This window comes from Hordeum vulgare, chromosome 4H, assembly GCF_904849725.1.
Source record: "Hordeum vulgare subsp. vulgare chromosome 4H, MorexV3_pseudomolecules_assembly, whole genome shotgun sequence".
NCBI lineage: Eukaryota > Viridiplantae > Streptophyta > Magnoliopsida > Poales > Poaceae > Hordeum > Hordeum vulgare.
Window position 1 is genome coordinate 609481947 of NC_058521.1, and position 22070 is coordinate 609504016.

At 43.6% G+C, this 22070-nt stretch overlaps 1 protein-coding gene across 1 annotated transcript; it reads right to left on the bottom strand.

Moving 5' to 3' along the window:
- Window positions 1–205: 205 nt before the first annotated feature.
- Window positions 206–3020, bottom strand: LOC123450071 (probable glucuronosyltransferase Os03g0107900). Its single transcript, XM_045127475.1, has 3 exons — window positions 2293–3020; window positions 1565–1809; window positions 206–1213 (listed from the first exon to the last, which is right to left on the bottom strand). The coding sequence occupies exons 1-3, from the start codon at window positions 2968–2970 to the stop codon at window positions 742–744; spliced, it is 1395 nt and encodes a 464-aa protein (XP_044983410.1). The 5' UTR covers window positions 2971–3020; the 3' UTR covers window positions 206–741.
- Between the last annotated feature and the right edge of the window lie 19050 nt (window positions 3021–22070).

Here is a 22070-nt window from a genome sequence, read left to right on the forward strand (position 1 = left end):
CGGTTCTGCCTAGTATAGAAACCAATCTAGTGCAGAAACAGGAGGGTCAAAAACTCAAAATACATCACAATCTGTTGATAATGGGGAATAATCATTTTTACCCTCATGTTATTTGCGCTGAATTCAGCAACCACATGACATGAATGGAATTTGCAAAGAAAAATGCTAATTTGGTCATGAACTCCAATATGGTTTTATCAGGAAGTGACAGAAACTGAAGCCATCCTTTTCATTTTCCTGAACATAACTGAAAGAGAAGCACCCTCATCTATACAACAAGACTGGACATATGGTACATGGAAGTATGACAACCCAACAACTCTATAGGTACATCCCCATAATATTTCCAGACACCCCTCTGTAATACAATCTTTAATCTTCCTTCATTTCCAGGAAGATATTAGCCTCTTCACAACACCAATAAAAGCAAGCACCTAAATGAATAAAATTAATTTCCTGTACAGAGATTGCCACTTTGTCAGCCCATTACTGCTTCTGTGTTACACTATACACGACTCGCAAACCATCCCGTTCACCATCAAAAATCGGGATGGAATATGAGGAACTGATCTTCTGAACTTCTGGAGAGAAAAACCCATGCTACTGGTAGTGCTCATGCTCAACAAGCGATTTTGTTGGGTCAGCAGAAATTGTAGTTGCAGCTGTTGTTGCAAAGCTGCAGCAGAGTAGATGTCAGCCACCACCAAAAGGTCCTTGGCGGTTTGCTTCGCCGTCGGGTCTTCACCTCCTCCATGATCCGACATGACTCCTGCTCTGAGACCGGTCTAGCAAAGTTTCAAGCTCCCTCAACACTTGCCATGTGGCATCTCCCTCTTGCATTGGTCGGTTGAACACCAGCCCCTTCCGCTTCACAGGATCCCACAAGTTCTTCTGTATCACACTTAAGTTTGTTGCCACCACATGGTCTAGCACCGTCTCAAGACTGGCGACATCCTTCTCGGCCACCTGTAATGAGATGTCTGGCCACCGAAGGACAGAAGGGAATGGCAGGCGTATATTATCGGCAATTATGACAGGGACACAACCGAGCAGGACTGATTCCACGAGCCGAGGGCTCCACGGTGCCCAGCCCAGCGGGCAGAGGCAGAACAGAGAACGGGCCATCTCTGATCGGTAGTCATCGTATCGCTTCCGCTTAAGGTAGAACTTGCTATTACGACCATAATGATGTAGTAGCTCAGTCCTCACTTTCCTGTTGCAAGGAAATGTAAGTATGGTCTGATGAATTAAATTTAATTTACTCTTTTTTATCCTACTGGCCTTATATGTACGGCTATTGATGAAATTGTGACAGTTATGGACGAGACCTTGCCTGACCTAGGCAACTAAAGGATTTCATTTTTATGCTTTAGAACTATTTCAGGTTAGCTGCATGGAGTATATGGATCTTGAACAAATGATTCAACCAGATAGCATCGAATTTACAGAAGGCATAACAAAAGTGAGACAGAACATGAGAAAATCTCAAAAGCAAGCGCTTTATCATTCCTTATGGAATAATTGGTAGATGAAGCGACCTCAGAAAAGTGTGGCATATGCTTACTTGCTGTAGAAGCGGCCACTGATATTCTTGGGATGGACCTCCATCTTGCCCCGGAAGAAGGCAAAGATGTCCCTTTGCGCCTTCTCCGGCTCCGGTAGCTCGAGGGCCACCTCCGGGGGCACGTGTGGCGGGATAACCACGTGCTCTGCCTCCTGGCACACGTGAGGGCCGTGTACACCAAATGTCTGTAGAAGGATTGACCTCTTGAGGAACTCCGGTATGCCATCCGCGATGGCCACATCCTCCTGATCAAACAAACCGAGACTTTAGTGTGACTGACTATTTCCCTTCCTTAAATCTCTTGAGGGTTTGGTGATAACACGCGTTGAAGTAAATTCAAGCCGGACTAACTTCCACCACAGAAACACCATGAATTTTAATGGCTGGATGAGTAGTTTCAACAACTACAGTTCAGTTCCAGACTAAACAAAGTTGCTGGTGACAGCAGTGCACAGCACAGCAGAAGAGGAATTCTGATAATTAAGCTATATATACTAGGAATTTTGTCAATTTCAGAGCAAGAACTATTGATTGAAGTCGTTTTGCAATCGAGGCTGAGCGCTCATTGTCATGAACAGCGCGTATGCCATTTAGGAAGCAAGAAGACGCAGCTGCTGGCTTCCACGGTTCCTCATTGGAAACCCCCATTTGGACGCAAGAAACGCAGGCAGGCACCTAACCCGCACGCGACCACCACCTAATCGAGAAGCAGGAGCAGAAGCACTGACCATGGGGTGGAAGCAGGCGCCGAAGTCGTGGGAGGCGACGAAGACGTGGTCGGCGCCGGCGGAGCGGTTCCAGTAGGGCATGTCCCGGCGGAGGAGGGCGACGGCGTCGGCCAGCAGCCCCCGGGCGTGCGAGAGGGACGGGAAGCCGTTGGGGGTGGAGAAGTTGCAGGAGACGTAGACGGGGACGAAGAAGAGGTCGGCGTCCTCGGGGCGGACGGACGGCAGCGCGTGGTGCAGCGCGACCTCGGCCGCGAAGAGGTGGCGGCCGCACCGCGGGTCGGCGGCCGCCCAGTCGCGGTTGAAGCGGGAGGGGAGGTCGTACACGTGGATCCGGACGGGGGCTCTGGCGGCGGAGAGGGCGCGGGGCTTGGTGTTGCGGAGGAGGACGGCGGGGCGGAGGAGCGGGGAGGCGGCCGGCGGGGCGGCGGAGAGGAAGAGGCAGACGGAGAGCGCGAACCAGGCGAGCAGCAGCCACGCGGAGTGCCTCCGGAGCGTGCCGGCGAGGCTGGGGGGAGGCGACCTCCTCGCCGTCGCCGGCGCCGGCGCGGGGAGCTTCGGATCTCTCATGCCGGACGGGAGGGGAAAGAGGGACACCGCGGCGCGTGGGTTTGGTGGGTTGACTTGAGCTGGAAAAAAAGCTCGCGTTTTTCCGTCCGTCTCCTCTCCCCCGGCCGTCATGTTGTTTTTTTCTTTCTTTCGAGGAACTGTTTTTGGTAAGCGGCTTGCTGGATGGATAGATGGGCTGTCTAACAAGTTTAAAAGGTGTTCTTCACTTAATGCCTTTTATTGATCATGATTAATTCAACAAGTTTGGTTAAGTGCCTTTTATTAATGATTAATTGGTCATCACATCTTTGGCATATACTTCCTTCGTAAACAAATATATAAAAATGTTTAGATAACTAAAATCATAATATAAACGTTATTATATTAATTTTCACAAAGGTAGTACTGTATGATGTTTGGTGAAACGTAGCGCAAATTAGCGTGGTTATTAGCAGCAGTGGAGGTAGAGAATGATCAGGATGGGCCATGACCCACCTTGAGATTTGAAAGTTGTCATTATACTATACAGGAGAAAGGCTAGAAAAATAAAATAAAAAATAAATGTGTATGTACAATAGCATTGTTGGTCCACCCTGACCTGGTGGGCTAGGTCCGCCACTAGTTATTAGGGTAGAGCTGTTATGTCATCCCTACTCGAGAGCCGATAGACGTCTTCCGTATGTACCTTGAGATCCTATTTTCTGTTAAGATGACTCAAGTTAGTACTTTCTCTGTCTTAAAATAAATGTCTCAAGTTTAATATAACTTTGTACTAAATCTAGTATAAAGTTGAGACATTTATTTTAAAACGGATGGAGTATATATGTGTAGCTTCGCTTCAATGGCAATGCTATGCTATCATTCTTCCTCTCATGTTCGGTTCTGTTGGTAACAACTTTCACTCTTGCCACGTTATTTTTATAATCATCTCTCGTTGATATTTTTTCCTGTGAACTACTTGTAGATAGCAACAAACATCTATTCCCTCCATTCCTAAATATAAATTTTTTTAAAGATTTTATTAGGTGTCTACATACGTAGCAAAATGAATTAATCTATACTTTAAAGTATATCTATATAAATCTGTATATTATCCCCTAGTGAAACCTTTTAAAAGACTTACATTTAGGAACGGAAGGAGTATGATCAAAGATGTAGTCCTTCATTCTTGTCGATCCAATCACAGGCTGCTGCGGCAACAAAAGTCCTCCCTTGGCGCTTAGGAATTCTTTTTGTTACTTCTCTGGTTTGCGTCAGTTTTTTCTTTGAAGAGGAAAGGTTGATGCAGCACAAAAGCAGTAAGTATTTCCCTCAGTTTGAGAACCAAGGTATCGATCCAGAAGGAGGGCCTCGTCAAGTCCAAAGTACCTGCGCAAACACAAACAAGCTTGCATCCAATGCTTCAAAGGGGTTGTCAATCCCTTCAAGATTGTTTGCAAAGTGAGATCTGAAGGCGGAAAGTGCAACGAAGTAAAAAGTGTAAGGCTGAAAATATGGTGTGGAGTAGACCCTGGGGGCCATAGTGTTCACTAGAGGCTTCTCTCATAATAGCAAATATCACGGTGGGTGAACAAATTACTGTCGAGCAATTGATAGAACCGCGCAAAGTCATGACGATATCTAAGGCAATGATCATACATATAGGCATCACGTCCGAGATAAGTAGACCGATACTTTCTGCACCTACTACTATTACTCCACACATCGACCGCTATCCAGCATGCATCTAGTGTATTGAGTTCATGACGAACAGAGTAACGCCTTAAGCAAGATGACATGATGTAGAGGGATAATCTCAAACCAATGATGAAAACCCCATCTTTTTACCCTTGATGTCAACTACACGATGCGTGCCTCGCTACCCCTTCTTTCACTGGGTGAGGTCACCGCATGGTATGAACCCAAAACCAAGCACTTCTCCCATTGCAAGAATCATAGATCTAGTTGGCCAGACAAAACCCACAACTCGAAGAGAATTACAAGGATATGAAATCATGCATAAGAGAGATCAGAAGAAACTCAAATAAGATTCATAGATAATATGATCATAAATCCACAATTCATCGGATCTCGACAAACACACCGTAAAAGAAGATTACATCAGATAGATCTCCATGAAGATCATGGAGAACTTTGTATTGAAGATCCAAGAGAGAGAAGAAGCCATCTAGTTACTAGCTATGGACCCGTAGGTCTATGGTGAACTACTCATGCATCATCGAAGAGGTCATGGCGTTGATGGAGAAGCCCTCCGTGTCCGAATCCCCCCTCTGGCAGGGCACCAGAACGTGCCCCAGATGGGATCTTGCGGAGACAGAAGCTTGCGGCGGCGGAAAAGTGATTTCGATGATCTCCTGATTTTTTTTTGGGATTTTTAGAGAATTTATAGGCGCAACCCCTAGGTCAGGGGGCGCTCAGGGGGCCCACAAGCCTGTGGGACGCGGCCTACCCCCCTGGCCGTGGGGTAGGGGCTTGTGGGGCCCTGAGGCTCCCCTGCCTTGGATCCCAAGCTTCCCGATCTTCTTCCGTTCCGGAAAAAAAATCTTTTCGGGGATTTTCTTCCGTTCGGACTCCGTTTCAAAATCTCCTCTGAAAGGGGTCAAAAACATGAAAAAAACAGGAACTGACACTTGGCATTGAGTTAATAAGTTAGTCCCAAAAAATATATAAAAGGCATGCAAAACATCCAAAGTTTGACAAGATAATAGCATGAAACCATCAAAAATTATAGATACGTTGGAGACGTATCAAGCATCCCCAAGCTTAACTCCTGCTCGTCCTCGAGTAGGGAAGTGATAAAGAATGAATTTTTGATGTGGAATGCTACCTAACATAGTTGTCCTTTGCAACTTCTTTCACGTGACATGAATGTTTAGATCCGTAAGATTCAAAACAATAGTTTTCTATTAACATGAAAACAATAATACTTCAAGCAAACTAGCAAGGTAATCATGAACTTTTAAAATAACAAGGCCAAAGAAAGTTATCCCTACAAAATCATATAGTCTGGCTATGCTCCATCATCCTCACACAACTAATGTAAATCATGCACAACCCCGATATTGGCCAAGTAATTGTTTTCGCACTCTTACTTTCTCAAACTTTTTATAACTATCACGCAATACATGAGCGTGAGCCATGGATATAGCACTATAGTTGGAATAGAGTGTGGTGGTGGTTGTGAGACAAAAAAGAGGAGATGGTCACATTGACTCAGCGTATCAATAGGCTATGGAGATGCCCATTAATAAATATCAATGTGAATGAGTAGGGATTGCCATACAAAAGGATGCACTAGAGCTATAAGTATGTGAAAGCTCAAAAGGAGAACTAGTGGGTGTGCATCCAACTTGCTTGCTCACGAAGACCTAGGGAAATTTTGAGGAAGCCCATTATTGGAATATACAAGCCAAATTATATAATGAAGATTCCCACTAGCATATGGTGGTGACGAAGCAAGAAGCTCTCAATCATGAAGAACATGGTGCTATCATGAAGCACAAGTGTGGAAAAAAATAGTAGCAATGTCCCTTCTCTTTTTTTTTCATTTGGGCTCTTACGCCTTTTTTTCTTTTTTTTTCTTTTCTCTTCTTTTTTATTTTTGGGCTCTTTGGCCTCTTTTTTTTATTTCCTCATATGGGACAATGCTCTAATAATGATGATCATCACACTTTTATTTACTCACAGTTTAAAGATCACAATGATCATGACTCCATAGGAAATGCCTCCGGCAGTGTACCGGGATGCAACGATCTAGCATGGTGTATGACGTTGAAAACATCTCGCTAGCTATATTACGATCATGCAATGGCAATATGAGAGTGACGGCACAAGTCATGAGACGAAACGGTGGGAGTTGCATGGCAATATATCTCGGAATGGCTATGAAAATGTCATGATAGGTAGATATGGTGGCTGTTTTGAGGAAGGAATTTGATGGGTTTATGCACCGGCGAGAATTGCGCGGCACTAGAGAGGCTAGCAATGGTGGAAGGTGAAAGTGCATCTATACCATGGGCTCACATTAGTCATAAAGAACTTACATACTTGTTGCAAAAGTTTTTATTAGTAATCGAAACAAAGTGCTAAACGCATACTCCGAGGGGAAGGGTTGGTAGGTGTTAACCATCGCGCGATCCCAACCTCAACACAAGGGATGACAATCAATAGATCAATTATGCTCCGACTTCCTAACATAGCGGTTCACCATACGTGCATGCTACGGGAATCACTAACTTCAACACAAGTATCTCTAGATTCACAACACCCTACTAACCTAGCTCTCAATATTACCGAATTCACGTCTCAAAACTAATTGAGAGGAATCGAAACTTCTCTTTCTACTCAATGCACATGAAGATGGAGGTTTTTGCATCCTCTTTAGGTATCTGTCACTTTTGGGACTATTTTCATATCATAAGCCAACTACCAAATCATGCACCGCCGTGCTCTAAAAGATATATGTGAAGCACTAGAGCAAAAGTATCTAGCTCAAAAGATATAAGTGAAGCACTATAAGAATTCTAGCAAAATCACGATGAGTGCATGTCTCTCTCTCTCAAAAAGGTGTGCAACAAGGATGATTGTGACACAACAAAAATAAAAGACTCCTACGATACAAGACGCTCCAAGCAAAACACATATCATGTGGTGAATAAAAATATAGCTCCAAGTAATGTTACCGATGGATTGAAGACGAAAGAGGGGATGCCTTCCCGGGGCATCTCCAAGCTTAGGCTTTTTGGTGTCCTTGAATTTGGCTTGGGATGCCTTGGGTATCCCCAAGCTTGAGCTCTTTCCACTCCTTATCTCATCGTCCATGAGAACATCACCCAAAACTTGAAAACTTCACAACACAAAACTTAAACAGAAACTCGTGATAACGTTAGTACAAGAAAACAAGCTACCACTTCTTTTGGTACTGTAGCAAACTTGAATTCCATCTATACTGGTGTTGGGCTAATGTATTCTCACTTTTCCATGGCTAGTACCCCCGATACTAACCATAGTTTCATCAAAACAAGCTACCAACTCAACAAAAACATAATCTGTCAAAAACAGACCAGTCTGTAGCAATTTGTATACTTCGTATACTTATGGTACCTCAAAAAATCTGAACAATTACGACGGCCTGGACAAAAAGCATATCAACCAGCAGCAAAAAGAATCAACTCAAAAGCTCTTTCCGAATAAAAATGAAAAATCATCTCGTGAGCGAAAAGTTTCTGTCTTTTTCCAGCAGGATCAAACAACCATTACCAAGACTAGTCATAAAGGTTTTGGTTGGCTCAAACACAAAAAGAAACACAAAAAACACAATCACAACAGAATTGTGATGGTGAAGACGCAACAAAATAGAAAGAAAAAAGATAAATTCATTGGGTTGCCTCCCAACAAGCGCTATTGTTTAACGCCCTTAGCTAGGCATAAAAGCGATAGAATCATGTATCGTCGTCTTTGGTGCTCAAACCATAAGTGGCGTGATCGCTGATCATCCTAAGGATTTCATCTTTCTTGCTAGAAGATTCACCACTATTTTTGGAAACAAAAACAGATTTGGTGACTTTATTGTGGGCAAAGTTTGGAGTATTCTGCACAGCGGCAAAAGCGGAACCCAAGTTGGTTATAACATCCTCTAGTTTGCCAATCCTAGCGGAATCATGACCTAGTTTTTCATTAACTGTGGGTTCCTTCTCCTTTAAATTTTTCAAAACCATTCCGACCTTGGATCCGTACTGAGTGATTTGATTGTGGATCTTTTTATCCAAATTCTCAATGAGTTCGATCGTGGCAACTTTATTTTCAATAACGTCCAGCCTACGCATCACATGTTCCAGGGTTAAGGTAGTTCCATTAACCATGAGTGGGGGTGAGCCTACCAAATTTATCACAGATCCGTAAGAGTCAACGGTATGGCTACCCAAGAAATTTCCACCTACGATGGTGTCAAGAATATACCTATTCCAAGGAGAAACACCCACATAAAAACTGCGAAGCAAGACGGTAGTGGACTGCTTATGAGTAGATCTACTCTGAGCATTGCAAATCCTATACCAAGCGTCCTTTAAGTTTTCTTCCTTAATTTGTTTGAAATTGAGGACTTCGCTCTCGGGAGTATCGTTCGAAGTGGTGGATCTAGCCATGAAGACGGGTGGACTAACCCACACAGACGAACAGAGAGCAAGCGAGAGAAAAGGCAAACGAAAAAGGCAAATTGGTGAAGTGGGGGAGAGGAAAACGAGAGGCAACTGGCAAACAAACTAATGCAAGAGATGAGTTTGCGACACCTACTAGGATGAGTTCTTGACTTGATCTTCCTTCCCGGCAACAGCGCCAGAAATTCTTCTGCTGTGGCAACAAAAGTCCTTCCTTGGCGCTTAGGAATTCTTCTTGTTACTTCTCTGGTTTGCGTCGGTTTTTTTTGAAGAGGAAAGGGTGATGCAGCACAAAAGCAGTAAGTATTTCCCTCAGTTTGAGGACCAAGGTATCGATCCAGAAGGACGGCCTCGTCAAGTCCAAAGTACGTGCGCAAACACAAACAAGCTTGCACCCAACGCTTCAAAGGGGTTGTCAATCCCTTCAAGATTGTTTGCAAAGTGAGATCTGAAGGCGGAAAGTGCAACGAAGTAAAAAGTGTAAGGCTGAAAATATGGTGTGGAGTAGACCCTGGGGGCCATAGTGTTCACTAGAGGCTTCTCTCATAATAGCAAATATCACGGTGGGTGAACAAATTACTGTCGAGCAATTGATAGAACCGCGCAAAGTCATGACGATATCTAAGGCAATGATCATACATATAGGCATCACGTCCGAGACAAGTAGACCGATACTTTCTGCATCTACTACTATTACTCCACACATTGACCGCTATCCAGCATGCATCTAGTGTATTGAGTTCATGACGAACAGAGTAACGCCTTAGGCAAGATGACATGATGTAGAGGGATAATCTCAAACCAATGATGAAAACCCCATCTTTTTACCCTTGATGGCAACAACACGATGCGTGCCTCGCTACCCCTTCTGTCACTGGGTGAGGTCACCGCACGGTATGAACCCAAAACCAAGCACTTCTCTCATTGCAAGAATCATAGATTTAGTTGGCCAGACAAAACCCACAACTCGAAGAGAATTACAAGGATATGAAATCATGCATAAGAGAGATCAGAAGAAACTCAAATAAGATTCATAGATAATCTGATCATAAATCCACAATTCATCGGATCTCGACAAACACACCGCAAAAGAAGATTACATCGGATAGATCTCCATGAAGATCATGGAGAACTTTGTATTGAAGATCCAAGAGAGAGAAGAAGCCATCTAGTTACTAGCTATGGACCCGTAGGTCTATGGTGAACTACTCATGCATCATCGGAGAGGTCATGGTGTTGATGGCGAAGCCCTCCGTGTCTGAATCCCCCCTCCGGCAGGGCACCAGAACGTGCCCCAGATGGGATCTTGCGGAGACAGAAGCTTGCGGCGGCGAAAAAGTGATTTCGATGATCCCGTGATTTGTTTTGGGATTTTTAGAGAATTTATAGGCGCAACCCCTAGGTCAGGGGGCGCTCAGGTGGCCCACAAGCCTGTGGGCCGCGGCCTACCCCCCTGGCCGCGGGGTGGGGGCTTGTGGGGCCCCTGAGGCTCCCCCGCCTTGGCTCCCAAGCTTCCCGATCTTCTTCCGTTCCGGAAAAAATCTTTCCGGGGATTTTCTTCCGTTTGGACTCCGTTTCAAAATCTCCTCTAAAAGGGGTCAAAAACATGGAAAAAATAGGAACTGGCACTTGCCACTGAGTTAATAAGTTAGTCCCAAAAAATATATAAAAGACATGCAAAACATCCAAAGTTTGACAAGATAATAGCATGAAACCATCAAAAATTATAGATACGTTGGAGACGTATCACGGGCCACCTGAGAAAGCAACACAATATCGATGTCATTCCTCATGCTTAGCATATATTATCATTGATGCGGTGCTTGCTATTGGTTTAGGGCTACTGCTATATGTCTTCAACCCTTGTTTGTCTAGGGCCATCGCGTAGTGTGTCCTTTTCTTCATGTTATGGATCAATTTTTTATGTTGCTTGGTTTGTATACTATACTCTTATATAGGTCGCCTCAGATTGGTCCTTTGGTATCGATCTTCAAGAAATATACAACATGATCAGACGATCGTATAGTTTTGAGGTACCAATCTCTCGTTATCTAAAAATCCCTAGAATAGTGCTCCCGGTCTTTATCCCTTGTGGGTGCCTACTCGAGTACAGAGGAGCGGTGTACCCAGGAGTTCTTCTACACTCGATCTGGTCATGAGGTTCAGGTGCACTTATATTGTATCTCTATCCAACTGGATGTCCTTATTCACCGATACTCCTCGTCTCTATCACCGCCATCAATGGTAGGGTTGCGAGCGCAACATTGTCCCTTCGCAGCTTCCTCGAGTACCGATCGTGTGTCTGTCTTCACCCGCTCTCTCTTCATATCACAACTGACCCCCCCCTCTCTCTTCGTATGACTTTGTAAAACCCTTTATATTTTAATTTGAAAGTCAGTGGGAGCCTCTTCCACAATCATCAAGGTTACAAAAAGATGTATCATTAGCCTTGAACATCAATTTTAGAATGGTCCCATGCTGCACCATCAGTTGTGAGAAGGTCACTCACCCTGGTAATGTGTGTCATGTAGCCATGGACCAAAGGTTTGAGACTCCCGGTCCTCAGTATCTAGTTTTCATGATGTATGTTGATCGAGGAACCGTCACCAATCCTCCATAGTGTCCCTTCCTGCAACAGATGACAACCATACAGAACACTCCTAAAAGTGTAGTAAGCTCCACTCAAGCACATTGCATGCATAATATTACCATCTTTAAAATATCGAGCCTCTAGTATAAGTGCACAGAGATATGAAGGGTATTACAATAATCTCCAAGCTTGTTTCACCAACAAGGCTTGGTTAAAAGACTTTAGATCTCGTAACCCCATTCCTCTCTCACTCATGGCCATGCACATCTTCTCGCATGCAATCCAATCTACCTTCCTTTCACCATTTACTTCACCACACCAAAAGTTCAAAGAGATCAAAATCAGCTCGACACATTTTCTTTGTGAGTATTCGATGATAATCTCTCTTGCAGCTCTGGAAAAACATTGCCCTTTTTCATCTAGACACTTTCCCAACAGAACATTCCCTAATAAATCTTAACGTAACATCCTTGCATCTCCTAACTACTGTAGGCAGCCCCAAATACCTATCTCTGAGAGCTTCGGAGTTGATCCCAATAGCTCGTTTCAGAGCACTCTTGACCTCCTCTTTGCATATTTTTCCAAAAGACAATGGAAGACTTCTGCAAATTAACATGTTGTCTCGCAGCGAACTCACAGGAATGCAACATTTATTTAAGAGCTCCAAGGTTACCATTAGATCCTTCCAATAAAACCACACTATCATCTATAAATAAAAGGTGAGTAACATGGGGGCCGCTGCTCCCAAGAAGTGACTCCCTACATGCTCTATATACTATGTGCGCACAACCGACAAAGGCATGTGTGGATTATTGAGAGCGATGTAGTAATCTATTCGAGAGAGTTTAATGAGTATATGCTATGAGAAGGTGGAGTGGGACATGAATGTTGTCAACTTCTAAGGCATATACTCCCTTTGTTTCAATATAACTGAAGTTTTAGGTTTGTCCTATGTTAAACTTACTTAAGTTCGATCAAATCTATAGAAAAATTTGCTAAGAGCTACTACTTTCGTCCGGGTTTATTGAGCCCCCTCATAGTATGAGCACGACTTTGACCATCAATATAGCAAATAATATACCAATTAAATGGTACACAACTTATACTATTGGTTTTGTATTTAAAAGAGGTTTCCCATGGTATAATTTTTGTAATCTATCGTTAATATTTTATTAGTTAAATTTATAGGTCAAACATTATCACATAATAAGATGGGGCCTAATAACCCGAACTACGAGAGTACATCGCCAAATACACATAGTACAAAACTATGTCTCATAAAGAATCTCATGAGACTAATTTGGTATTCCAAATGTTAATATATTTTTCTATATACTTGGTATAATTTAGACACATTTGACTTAGGACAAATCCATAACTTTCATTTTCTTGAGTGAAGGTGTATAAAGTATGATAGTGGTGTATATTACTGTATTGATGCGAGAATCATAGAGACCTATATATTCTCTCAGTGTTGAAACCACGGTGACCCCCCTGTTGGAAATATGCCCTAGAGGCAATAATAAATTAGTTATTATTATATTTCTTTGTTGATGATAATCATTTATTATCCATGCTATAATTGTATTGATTGGAAACACAATACTTGTGTGGATACATAGACAAAACCCTGTCCCTAGTAAGCCTCTAGTTGACTAGCTCGTTGATCAAAGATGGTCAAGGTTTCCTGACCATAGGCAAATGTTGTTACTTGATAACGGGATCACATCATTAGGAGAATCATGTGATGGACTAGACCCAAACTAATAGACGTAGCATGTTGATCGTGTCATTTTGTTGCTACTATTTTCTGTGTGTCAAGTATTTATTCCTATGACCATGAGATCATATAACTCACTGACACCGGAGGAATACTTTGTGTGTATCAAACGTCACAACGTAACTGGGTGACTATAAAGATGCTCTACAGGTATCTCCGAAGGTGTCCGTTGAGTTAGTATGGATCAAGACTGGGATTTGTCACTCCGTGTGACAGAGAGGTATCTCAGGGCCCACTCGGTAATACAACATCACACACAAGGCTTGCAAGCAATGTGACTTAGTGTATGTCACGGGATCTTGTATTACGGAACGAGTAAAGAGACTTGCCAGTAAACGAGATTGAAATAGGTATGCGGATACTGACGATCGAATCTCGGGCAAGTAACATACCGAAGGACAAAGGGAATGACATACGGGATTATATGAATCCTTGGCACTAAGGTTCAAACGATAAGATCTTCGTAGAATATGTAGGATCCAATATGGGCATCCAGGTCCCGCTATTGGATATTGACCGAGGAGTCTCTCGGGTCATGTCTACATAGTTCTCGAACCCGCAGGGTCTGCACACTTAAGGTTCGACGTTGTTTTATGCGTATTTGAATTATATGGTTGGTTACCGAATGTTGTTCGGAATCCCGGATGAGATCACGGACGTCACGAGGGTTTCCGGAATGGTCCGGAGACGAAGATTGATATATAGGATGACCTCATTTGATTACCGGAAGGTTTTCGGAGTTACCGGGAATGACGAATGGGTTCCGGATGTTCACCGGGCGGGGGGGGGGGGGGGGGAAGCACACCCGGGGGAAGCCCATAGGCCTTAGGGGTGCCACACCAGCCCTTAGTGGGCTGGTGGGACAGCCCAAGAAGCCCTATGCGCAGGAGAAAGAAAAATCAAAGAGAAAGGAAAAAAAAGGGGAAGTGGGAAAATGGAGAAGGCCTCCACCTTCCAATGCTAGTTGGACTAGGATTGGAAGGGGAGGACTTCCCCCCTTGCTTCGGCCGAACCCCTTGGGGCTCATTGAGCCCCAAGGCAAGGCCCCTCCCCTCCCACCTATATATACGGAGGTTTTAGGGCTGATTTGAGACAACTTTTTCACGGCAGCCGACCACATACCTCCACGTTTTTTCCTCTAGATCGCGTTTCTGCGGAGCTCGGGCGGATCCCTGCTAAGATTAGATCACCACCAACCTCCAGAGCACCGTCACGCTGCCGGAGAACTCATCTACCTCTCCGTCTCTCTTGATAGATCAAGAAGGCCGAGATCATCGTCGAGCTGTACGTGTGCTGAACGCGGAGGTGCCGTCCGTTCGGCACTAGATCGGAGCGGATCGTGGGACGGATCGCGGGACGGTTCGTGGGACGGTTCGCGGGGCGGATCGAGGGACGTGAGGACGTTCCACTACATCTACCGCGTTTATTAACGCTTCTGCTGTGTGATCTACAAAGGGTACGTAGATCGGGAATCCCCTTTCATAGATGGACATCACCATGATAGGTCTTCGTGCGCGTATTAAAATTTTGTTTCCCATACAATGTTCCCCAACAGTGGCATCATGAGCTAGGTTCATGCATAGATGTTATCTCGAGTAGAACACAAAAGTTTTTGTGGGCGGTGGTGTGCGATTTGCTGCCCTCCTTAGTCTTTTCTTGATTCCGTGGTATTGTTGGATCGAAGCGGCTCGGACCGACATTACGCGTACGCTTACGAGAGACTGGTTTCATCGCTACGAGCAACCCCGTTGCTCAAAGATGAGTGGCGAGTGTCGGTTTCTCCAACTTTAGTTGAATCGGATTTGACCGAGGAGGTCCTTGGAGAGAGGTTAAATAGCAATTCATACATCTCCGTTGTGGTGTTTGCGTAAGTAAGATGCGATCCTACTAGATACCCATGGCAACCACGTAAAACATGCAACAACAATTAGAGGACATCTAACTTGTTTTTGCAGGGTATGCTTGTGATGTGATATGGCCAACGACGTGATGTGATATATTGGATGTATGAGATGATCATGTTGGAATAGTTAATATCGACTTGCACGTCGATGGTACGGCAACCGGCAGGAGCCATAGGGTTGTCTTTAAACTAACGTTTGTGCTTGCAGATGCGTTTACTATATTGCTAGGACGTAGTTTTAGTAGTAATAGCATGAGTAGCACGACAAACCCGATGGCGACACGTTGATGGAGATCATGGTGCGACGCCGGTGACAAGAAGATCGTGCCGGTGCTTTGGTGATGGAGATCAAGAAGCACATGATGATGGCCATATCATGTCACTTATGAATTGCATGTGATGTCAATCCTTTATGCGCCTTTTCTTGCTTAGAACGACGGTAGCATTATGAGGTGATCTCTCACTAAAATTTCAAGACGAAATTGTGTTCTCCCCGATTGTTCACCGTTGCGACAGTTCGTCGTTTCGAGACACCACGTGATGATCGGGTGTGATAGACTCAACATTCACATACAACGGGTGCAAAACAGTTGCACACGCGGAACACTCGGGTTAAACTTGACGAGCCTAGCATGTGCAGACATGGCCTCGGAATACAAGAGACCGAAAGGTCGAGCATGAATCGTATAGTTGATATGATTAGCATAGAGATGCTTACCACTGAAATTATTCTCGACTCACGTGATGATCGGACTTGAGATAATGGATTTGGATCATGTACCACTCAAATGACTAGAGAGATGTACTTTTTGAGTGGGAGTTCTTAAGTAATATGATTAATTGAACTAATTGTCATGAACATAGTCTAATGGTCTTTGCAAATTACGATGTAGCTTGCGCTATAGCTCTACTGTTTTTATATGTTCCTAGAGAAAATTTAGTTGAAAGTTGATAGTAGCAAACTTTGCGGACTGAGTCTGTAAAACTGAGGATTGTCCTCGTTGCTGCGCAGAAGGCTTATGTCCTTAATGCACCACTCAGTGTGCTGCACCTCGAGCGTCGTCTGTGGATGTTGTGAACTTCCGACATACACGTTCCTGATGACTACGTGATAGTTCAGTGCAAAATACTTAATGGCTTAGAAGCAAGGCGCCGAAGACGTTTGAAGTGTCACGGAACATAAGAGATGTTCTAAACAGATGAAACTGTGATTTCATGCTTGTGCCCTTGTTAAGAGGTATGAGACCTCCGACAAGATTCTTTGTCCACAAAGTAAAGGAGAAAAGCTCAATAGTTGAGCGTGTGCTCAGATTGTCTGAGTACGACAATCGCTTGAATCAAGTGGGAGTTGATCTTCCAGATGAGATAGTGATTGTTCTCCAAAGTCACTGCCACCAAGCTGTGAGAGCTTCGTGATGAACTATAACATATCAAGGATAGATACAATGATCCTTGAGCGATTCGCGATGTTTGACACTGCGAAAGTAGAAATCAAGAAGGAGCATCAATAGTTGATGGTTAGTAAAACCACTAAGTTTCAAGAAAGGCAAGGGCTAGAAGGGATACTTCGTGAAACGGCAAAAAAGTTGCTGCACTAATGAAGAGACCCAAGATTAAACCCAAACCCAAGACTAAGTGCTTCTGTTATGAGGGGAACAGTCACTGAGGCGGAGCAACTCTAGATACTTGGTAGATAAGAAGGCTGGCAAAGTCGAAAGAAGTATATTTGATATACATGAAGTTGATGTGTACTTTACTAGTACTCCTAGTAGCGCGAGGGTATTAGATACCGGTTCGGTTACTAAGTGATTAGTAACACGAAATGAAAGCTACTGTATAAACGGAGACTAGCTAAAGGCGAGGTGACGATAAGTGTTGGAAGTGTTTCCAAGGTTGATGTGATCAAACGTCGCACGCTCCCTCTATCATCGGGATTGGTGGTAAAACCTAAATAATTGTTATTTGGTGTTTGCGTTGAGCATGAACATGATTGGATCATGTTTATTGCAATAGGATTATTCATTTAAAGAGAATAATAGTTGTTCTATTTGCTTGAATTATTATCCTCAATGGTTTATTGAATCTCGATCGTAGTGTTACACATGTTCATAATATTAGTGCCAAAGATACAAAGTAATAATGATAGTACCACTTAGTTGTGGCATGCCACTTGAGTCATGTTGGTATAAAATGCGTGTAGAAGCTCTATGCTGATGGATCTTTGTACTCACTCATTTTTGAAACGTTGAAGACATGCAAACCATACCTGTTGGTATAAATGCATGAAGGAACTCCATGAGAGATGGATCGTTTGGACTCGCTTGATTTTGAATCACTTGATACATTCAAAACATGCCACATGAAACAAGAGAGTAACTTGTTGGGAATAATACATTTTTATGTGTGCAGTCCAATGAGTGCTAAGGCACGCAGTGGATATCGTTATGTTCTTACTTCACTGACGATTTGAGTAGATACAGGAGTATTTACTTGATGAATCACAAAGTCTGAAATATTGAAAAGTTCAATTCTGTTTCAGAGTGAAGTTCGTCGTAACAAGAGAAGAAACTATCTACGATATGATAATAGAGATGAATATCTGAGTTACGAGTTTTGGTACGCAGTTAAGACAATGTGGAAATTGTTTCGCAGTTCATGCCACCTGGAACACCATAGTGTGACGATGTGTCTGAACGTCATAGCCATGCTCTATTTGATATGGCCCATACTATGATGTCTCTTATCAAATTACCACTATCGTTTATGGGTTATGCATTAGAGACAACCGCATTCACTTTAAATAGGGCACCGCATATTTCTGTTGAGATGACACAGTATAGACTGAGGTTTAGAGAAATCTAAGCTGTCGTTTCTTGTAAGTTTGGGGCTGCGATGCTTATGTGAAAAAGGTTTCAGTCTGATAAGCTCGAACCCACAGCGGATGAAAGCATCTTCATAGGATATCCAAAACAGTTGGATACATCTCCTATCTCAGATCTGGAAGCAAAGTGTTTGTTTCTAGAAACGGATCCTTTCTCGAGGGAAGGTTTCTCTCGAAAGAATTGAGTGGGAGGGTGGTGGAACTTGATGAGGTTATTGAACCATCACTTCAACCACGGTGTAGCAGGGCACAGGAAGTTGTTCCTGTGGCGCCTACACCAATTGAAGTGGAAGACGATGATAGTGTTCATTAGAGCTTCGGATCAAGTTACTACAAACCTCGTAGGTTGACAAAGGTCACGTACTACTACAGAGTGGTATGGTAACCCTGTCTTGGAGGTCATGTTGTTGAGCAACAATGAACCTACGAGTTATGGAGAAGCAATGGTGGGCCCGGATTCCGACAAATGGCTGGAGGCCATGAAATCCAAGAGAGGTTCCATGTATGAAAACAAAGTGTATACTTTGGAAGAACTACTTAATGGTCGTAGGACTATTGAGTAAAGATGGATCTTTAAAAGGAAGACAGACGATGATGGTGATAAGTCACTATTAAGAAAAGCTCGACTTGTTGCAAAGATGTGTTCGACAAGATCAAAGAGTTGACTATGATGTGACTTTCTCACTCGTAGCGATGCTAAAAGTCTGTTGGAATTATGTTAGTAGTTGCTGCATTATTTGTGAAATATTGCACATAGGAAGTCAAAACATTGTTTCCTCGGCGGTTTCCTTGAGGAAAGATTGTATGTGATACAATCAGAAGGTCTTGTCAATCCTAAGGATACTAACAAGTATGCAAGCTCCAACAATCCTTTTATGGACTGGTGCAAGCATCTCGGAGTTGGAATATACACTTTGATGAGATGATCAAAGATTTTGGGTTTGTACAAGGTTTATGAGAAACTTGTATTTCCAAAGAAGTGAGTGGGAGCACTACAGAATTTCTGATAAGTATATGTGGTTGACATATTGTGGATCAGAAGTAATGTAGAATTTCTGTAAAGCATAAAAGGTTGTTTGAAAGGAGTTTTTCAAAGGAATACCTGGATTGAGCTACTTGAAAGTTGAGCATAAAGATCTATGGAGATAGATCGAAACGCTTAATAGAAGTTTCAACAAGATGCATGCCTTGACAAGTTTTTGAAGGAGTTCAAAATAGATCAGCAAGGAAGGAGTTCTTGACTGTGTTGTAAGGTGTGAATTTGAGTAAGACTCAAAACCCGACCACGACAGAATAAAGAGAATAGACGAAGGTCGTCTTCTATGTATTGGCAGTAGACTCTAAAGTATGCCATGCTGAGTACCGCACCTGATGTGTGCCTTGCCTCAAGTGTGTTGAGAGGTATAGAGAGTGATCCATGATAGAATCACTAGCAGCGGTCAAAGTTGTCCTTAGTAACTAATGGACTAGGGAATTTTTCTCGATTATGGAGGTGGTTAAAAGAGTTCGTCGTAAAGGGTTACGTCGATGCAAGCTTTGACACTAATCCGAATAACTATGAGTAGTGAAACGGATTCGTATAGTAGAGTAGATATTTGGAGTATTTCCGAATAGCATGTAGTAGCAGCATCTATAAGATGACATAAAGATTTGTACAGAACACACGGATCTGAAAGTTTCATAACCGTTGACTAAAACCTCTCTCACGAGCAAGACGTGATCAGACCCCAGAACTATATGGGTGTTGGATTCGTTAGAATCACATGGTGATGTGAACTAGATTACTGACTCTAGTGCAAGTGGGAGACTGTTGGAAATATGCCCTAGAGGCAATAATAAATTAGTTCTTATTATATTTCTTTGTTCATGATAATCATTTATTATCCATGCTATAATTGTATTGATTGGAAACACAATACTTGTGTGGATACATAGACAAAACACTGTCCCTAGTAAGCCTCTAGTTGACTAGCTCGTTGATCAAAGATGGTCGAGGTTTCCTGACCATAGGCAAGTGTTGTTACTTGATAACGAGATCACATCATTAGGAGAATCATGTGATGGACTAGACCCAAACTAATAGACGTAGCATGTTGATCGTGTCATTTTGTTGCTACTGTTTTCTGTGTGTCAAGTATTTATTCCTATGACCATGAGATCATATAACTCACTGACACCAGAGGAATACTTTGTGTGTATCAAACGTCACAACGTAACTGGGTGACTATAAAGATGCTCTACAGGTATCTCTGAAGGTGTCCCTTGAGTTAGTATGGATAAAGACTGGGATTTGTCACTCCGTGTGACGGAGAAGTATCTCAGGGCCCACTCGGTAATACAACATCACACACAAGCCTTGCAAGCAATGTGACTTAGTGTATGTCACGGGATCTTGTATTACGGAACGAGTAAAGAGACTTGCCGGTAAACGAGATTGAAATAGGTATGCGGATACTGACGATCGAATCTCGGGCAAGTGATATACCGAAGGACAAAGGGAATGACATACGGGATTATATGAATCCTTGGCACTAAGGTTCAAACGATAAGATCTTCGTAGAATATGTAGGATCCAATATGGGCATCCAGGTCCCGCTATTGGATATTGACCGAGGAGTCTCTCGGGTCATGTCTACATAGTTCTCGAACCCGCGGGGTCTGCACACTTAAGGTTCGACGTTGTTTTATGCGTATTTGAGTTATATGGTTGGTTACCGAATGTTGTTCGGAGTCCCGGATGAGATCACGGACGTCACGAGGGTTTCCGGAATGGTCCGGAGACGAAGATTGATATATAGGATGACCTCATTTGATTACCGGAAGGTTTTCGGAGTTACCGGGAATGACGAATGGGTTCCGAATGTTCACCGGGGGGGGGGGGGGCAAGCCCACCCGGGGGAAGCCCATAGGCCTTAGGGGTGCCACACCAGCCCTTAGTGGGCTGGTGGGACAGCCCAAAAAGCCCTATGCGCAGGAGAAAGAAAAATCAAAGAGAAAAGAAAAAAAGGGGAAGTGGGAAAGTGGAGAAGGATTCCGCCTAGGATTGGAAGGGGAGGACTTCCCCCCTTGCTTCGGCCGAACCCCTTGGGGCTCCTTGAGCCCCAAGGCAAGGCCCTTCCCCTCCCACCTATATATACGAAGGTTTTAGGGCTGATTTGAGACAACTTTTCCACGGCAGCCCGACCACATACCTTCATGGTTTTTCCTCTAGATCGCGTTTCTGCGGAGCTCGGCGGAGCCCTGCTGAGATTAGATCACCACCAACCTCCGGAGCGCCGTCACGCTGCCGGAGAACTCATCTACCTCTCTGTCTCTCTTGCTGGATCAAGAAGGCCGAGATCATCGTCAAGCTGTACGTGTGCTGAACGCGGAGGTGCCGTCCGTTTGGCACTAGATCGGAGCGGATCGTGGGACGGTTCGTGGGACGGTTCGCGGGGCGGATCGAGGGACGTGAGGACGTTCCACTACATCAACCGCGTTTATTAACGCTTCTGTTGTGCGATCTACAAAGGGTACGTAGATCAAAAATCCCCTCTCGTAGATGGACATCAACATGATAGGTCTTCGTACGTGTAGGAAAATTTTGTTTCCCATGCAACGTTTCCCAACACCCCCCCTTTGTGACCCTTGTGAAGAACCATGAGTTTATTTCATTAATGACGGATTACAATCCACTAAAACAAGATCAAATATGTAAGTAAATATTTCGTAAACAGCACACACCACTAAATTCCGGATGATCATAGCTAGCAAGTAGTAGCGGACCCAGCCCATAATGCCAGGGTGGGCCAATAGTGCATACACTCATGAATATGTTTTTTATTTTTTTATTTTATATATTTTGGTATGGTATTAAGGTTAATTTCTGAATCAAGGGTGGGCCGGGGACCACCTGGCTATCCTATAGCTCCATCACTGCTAGC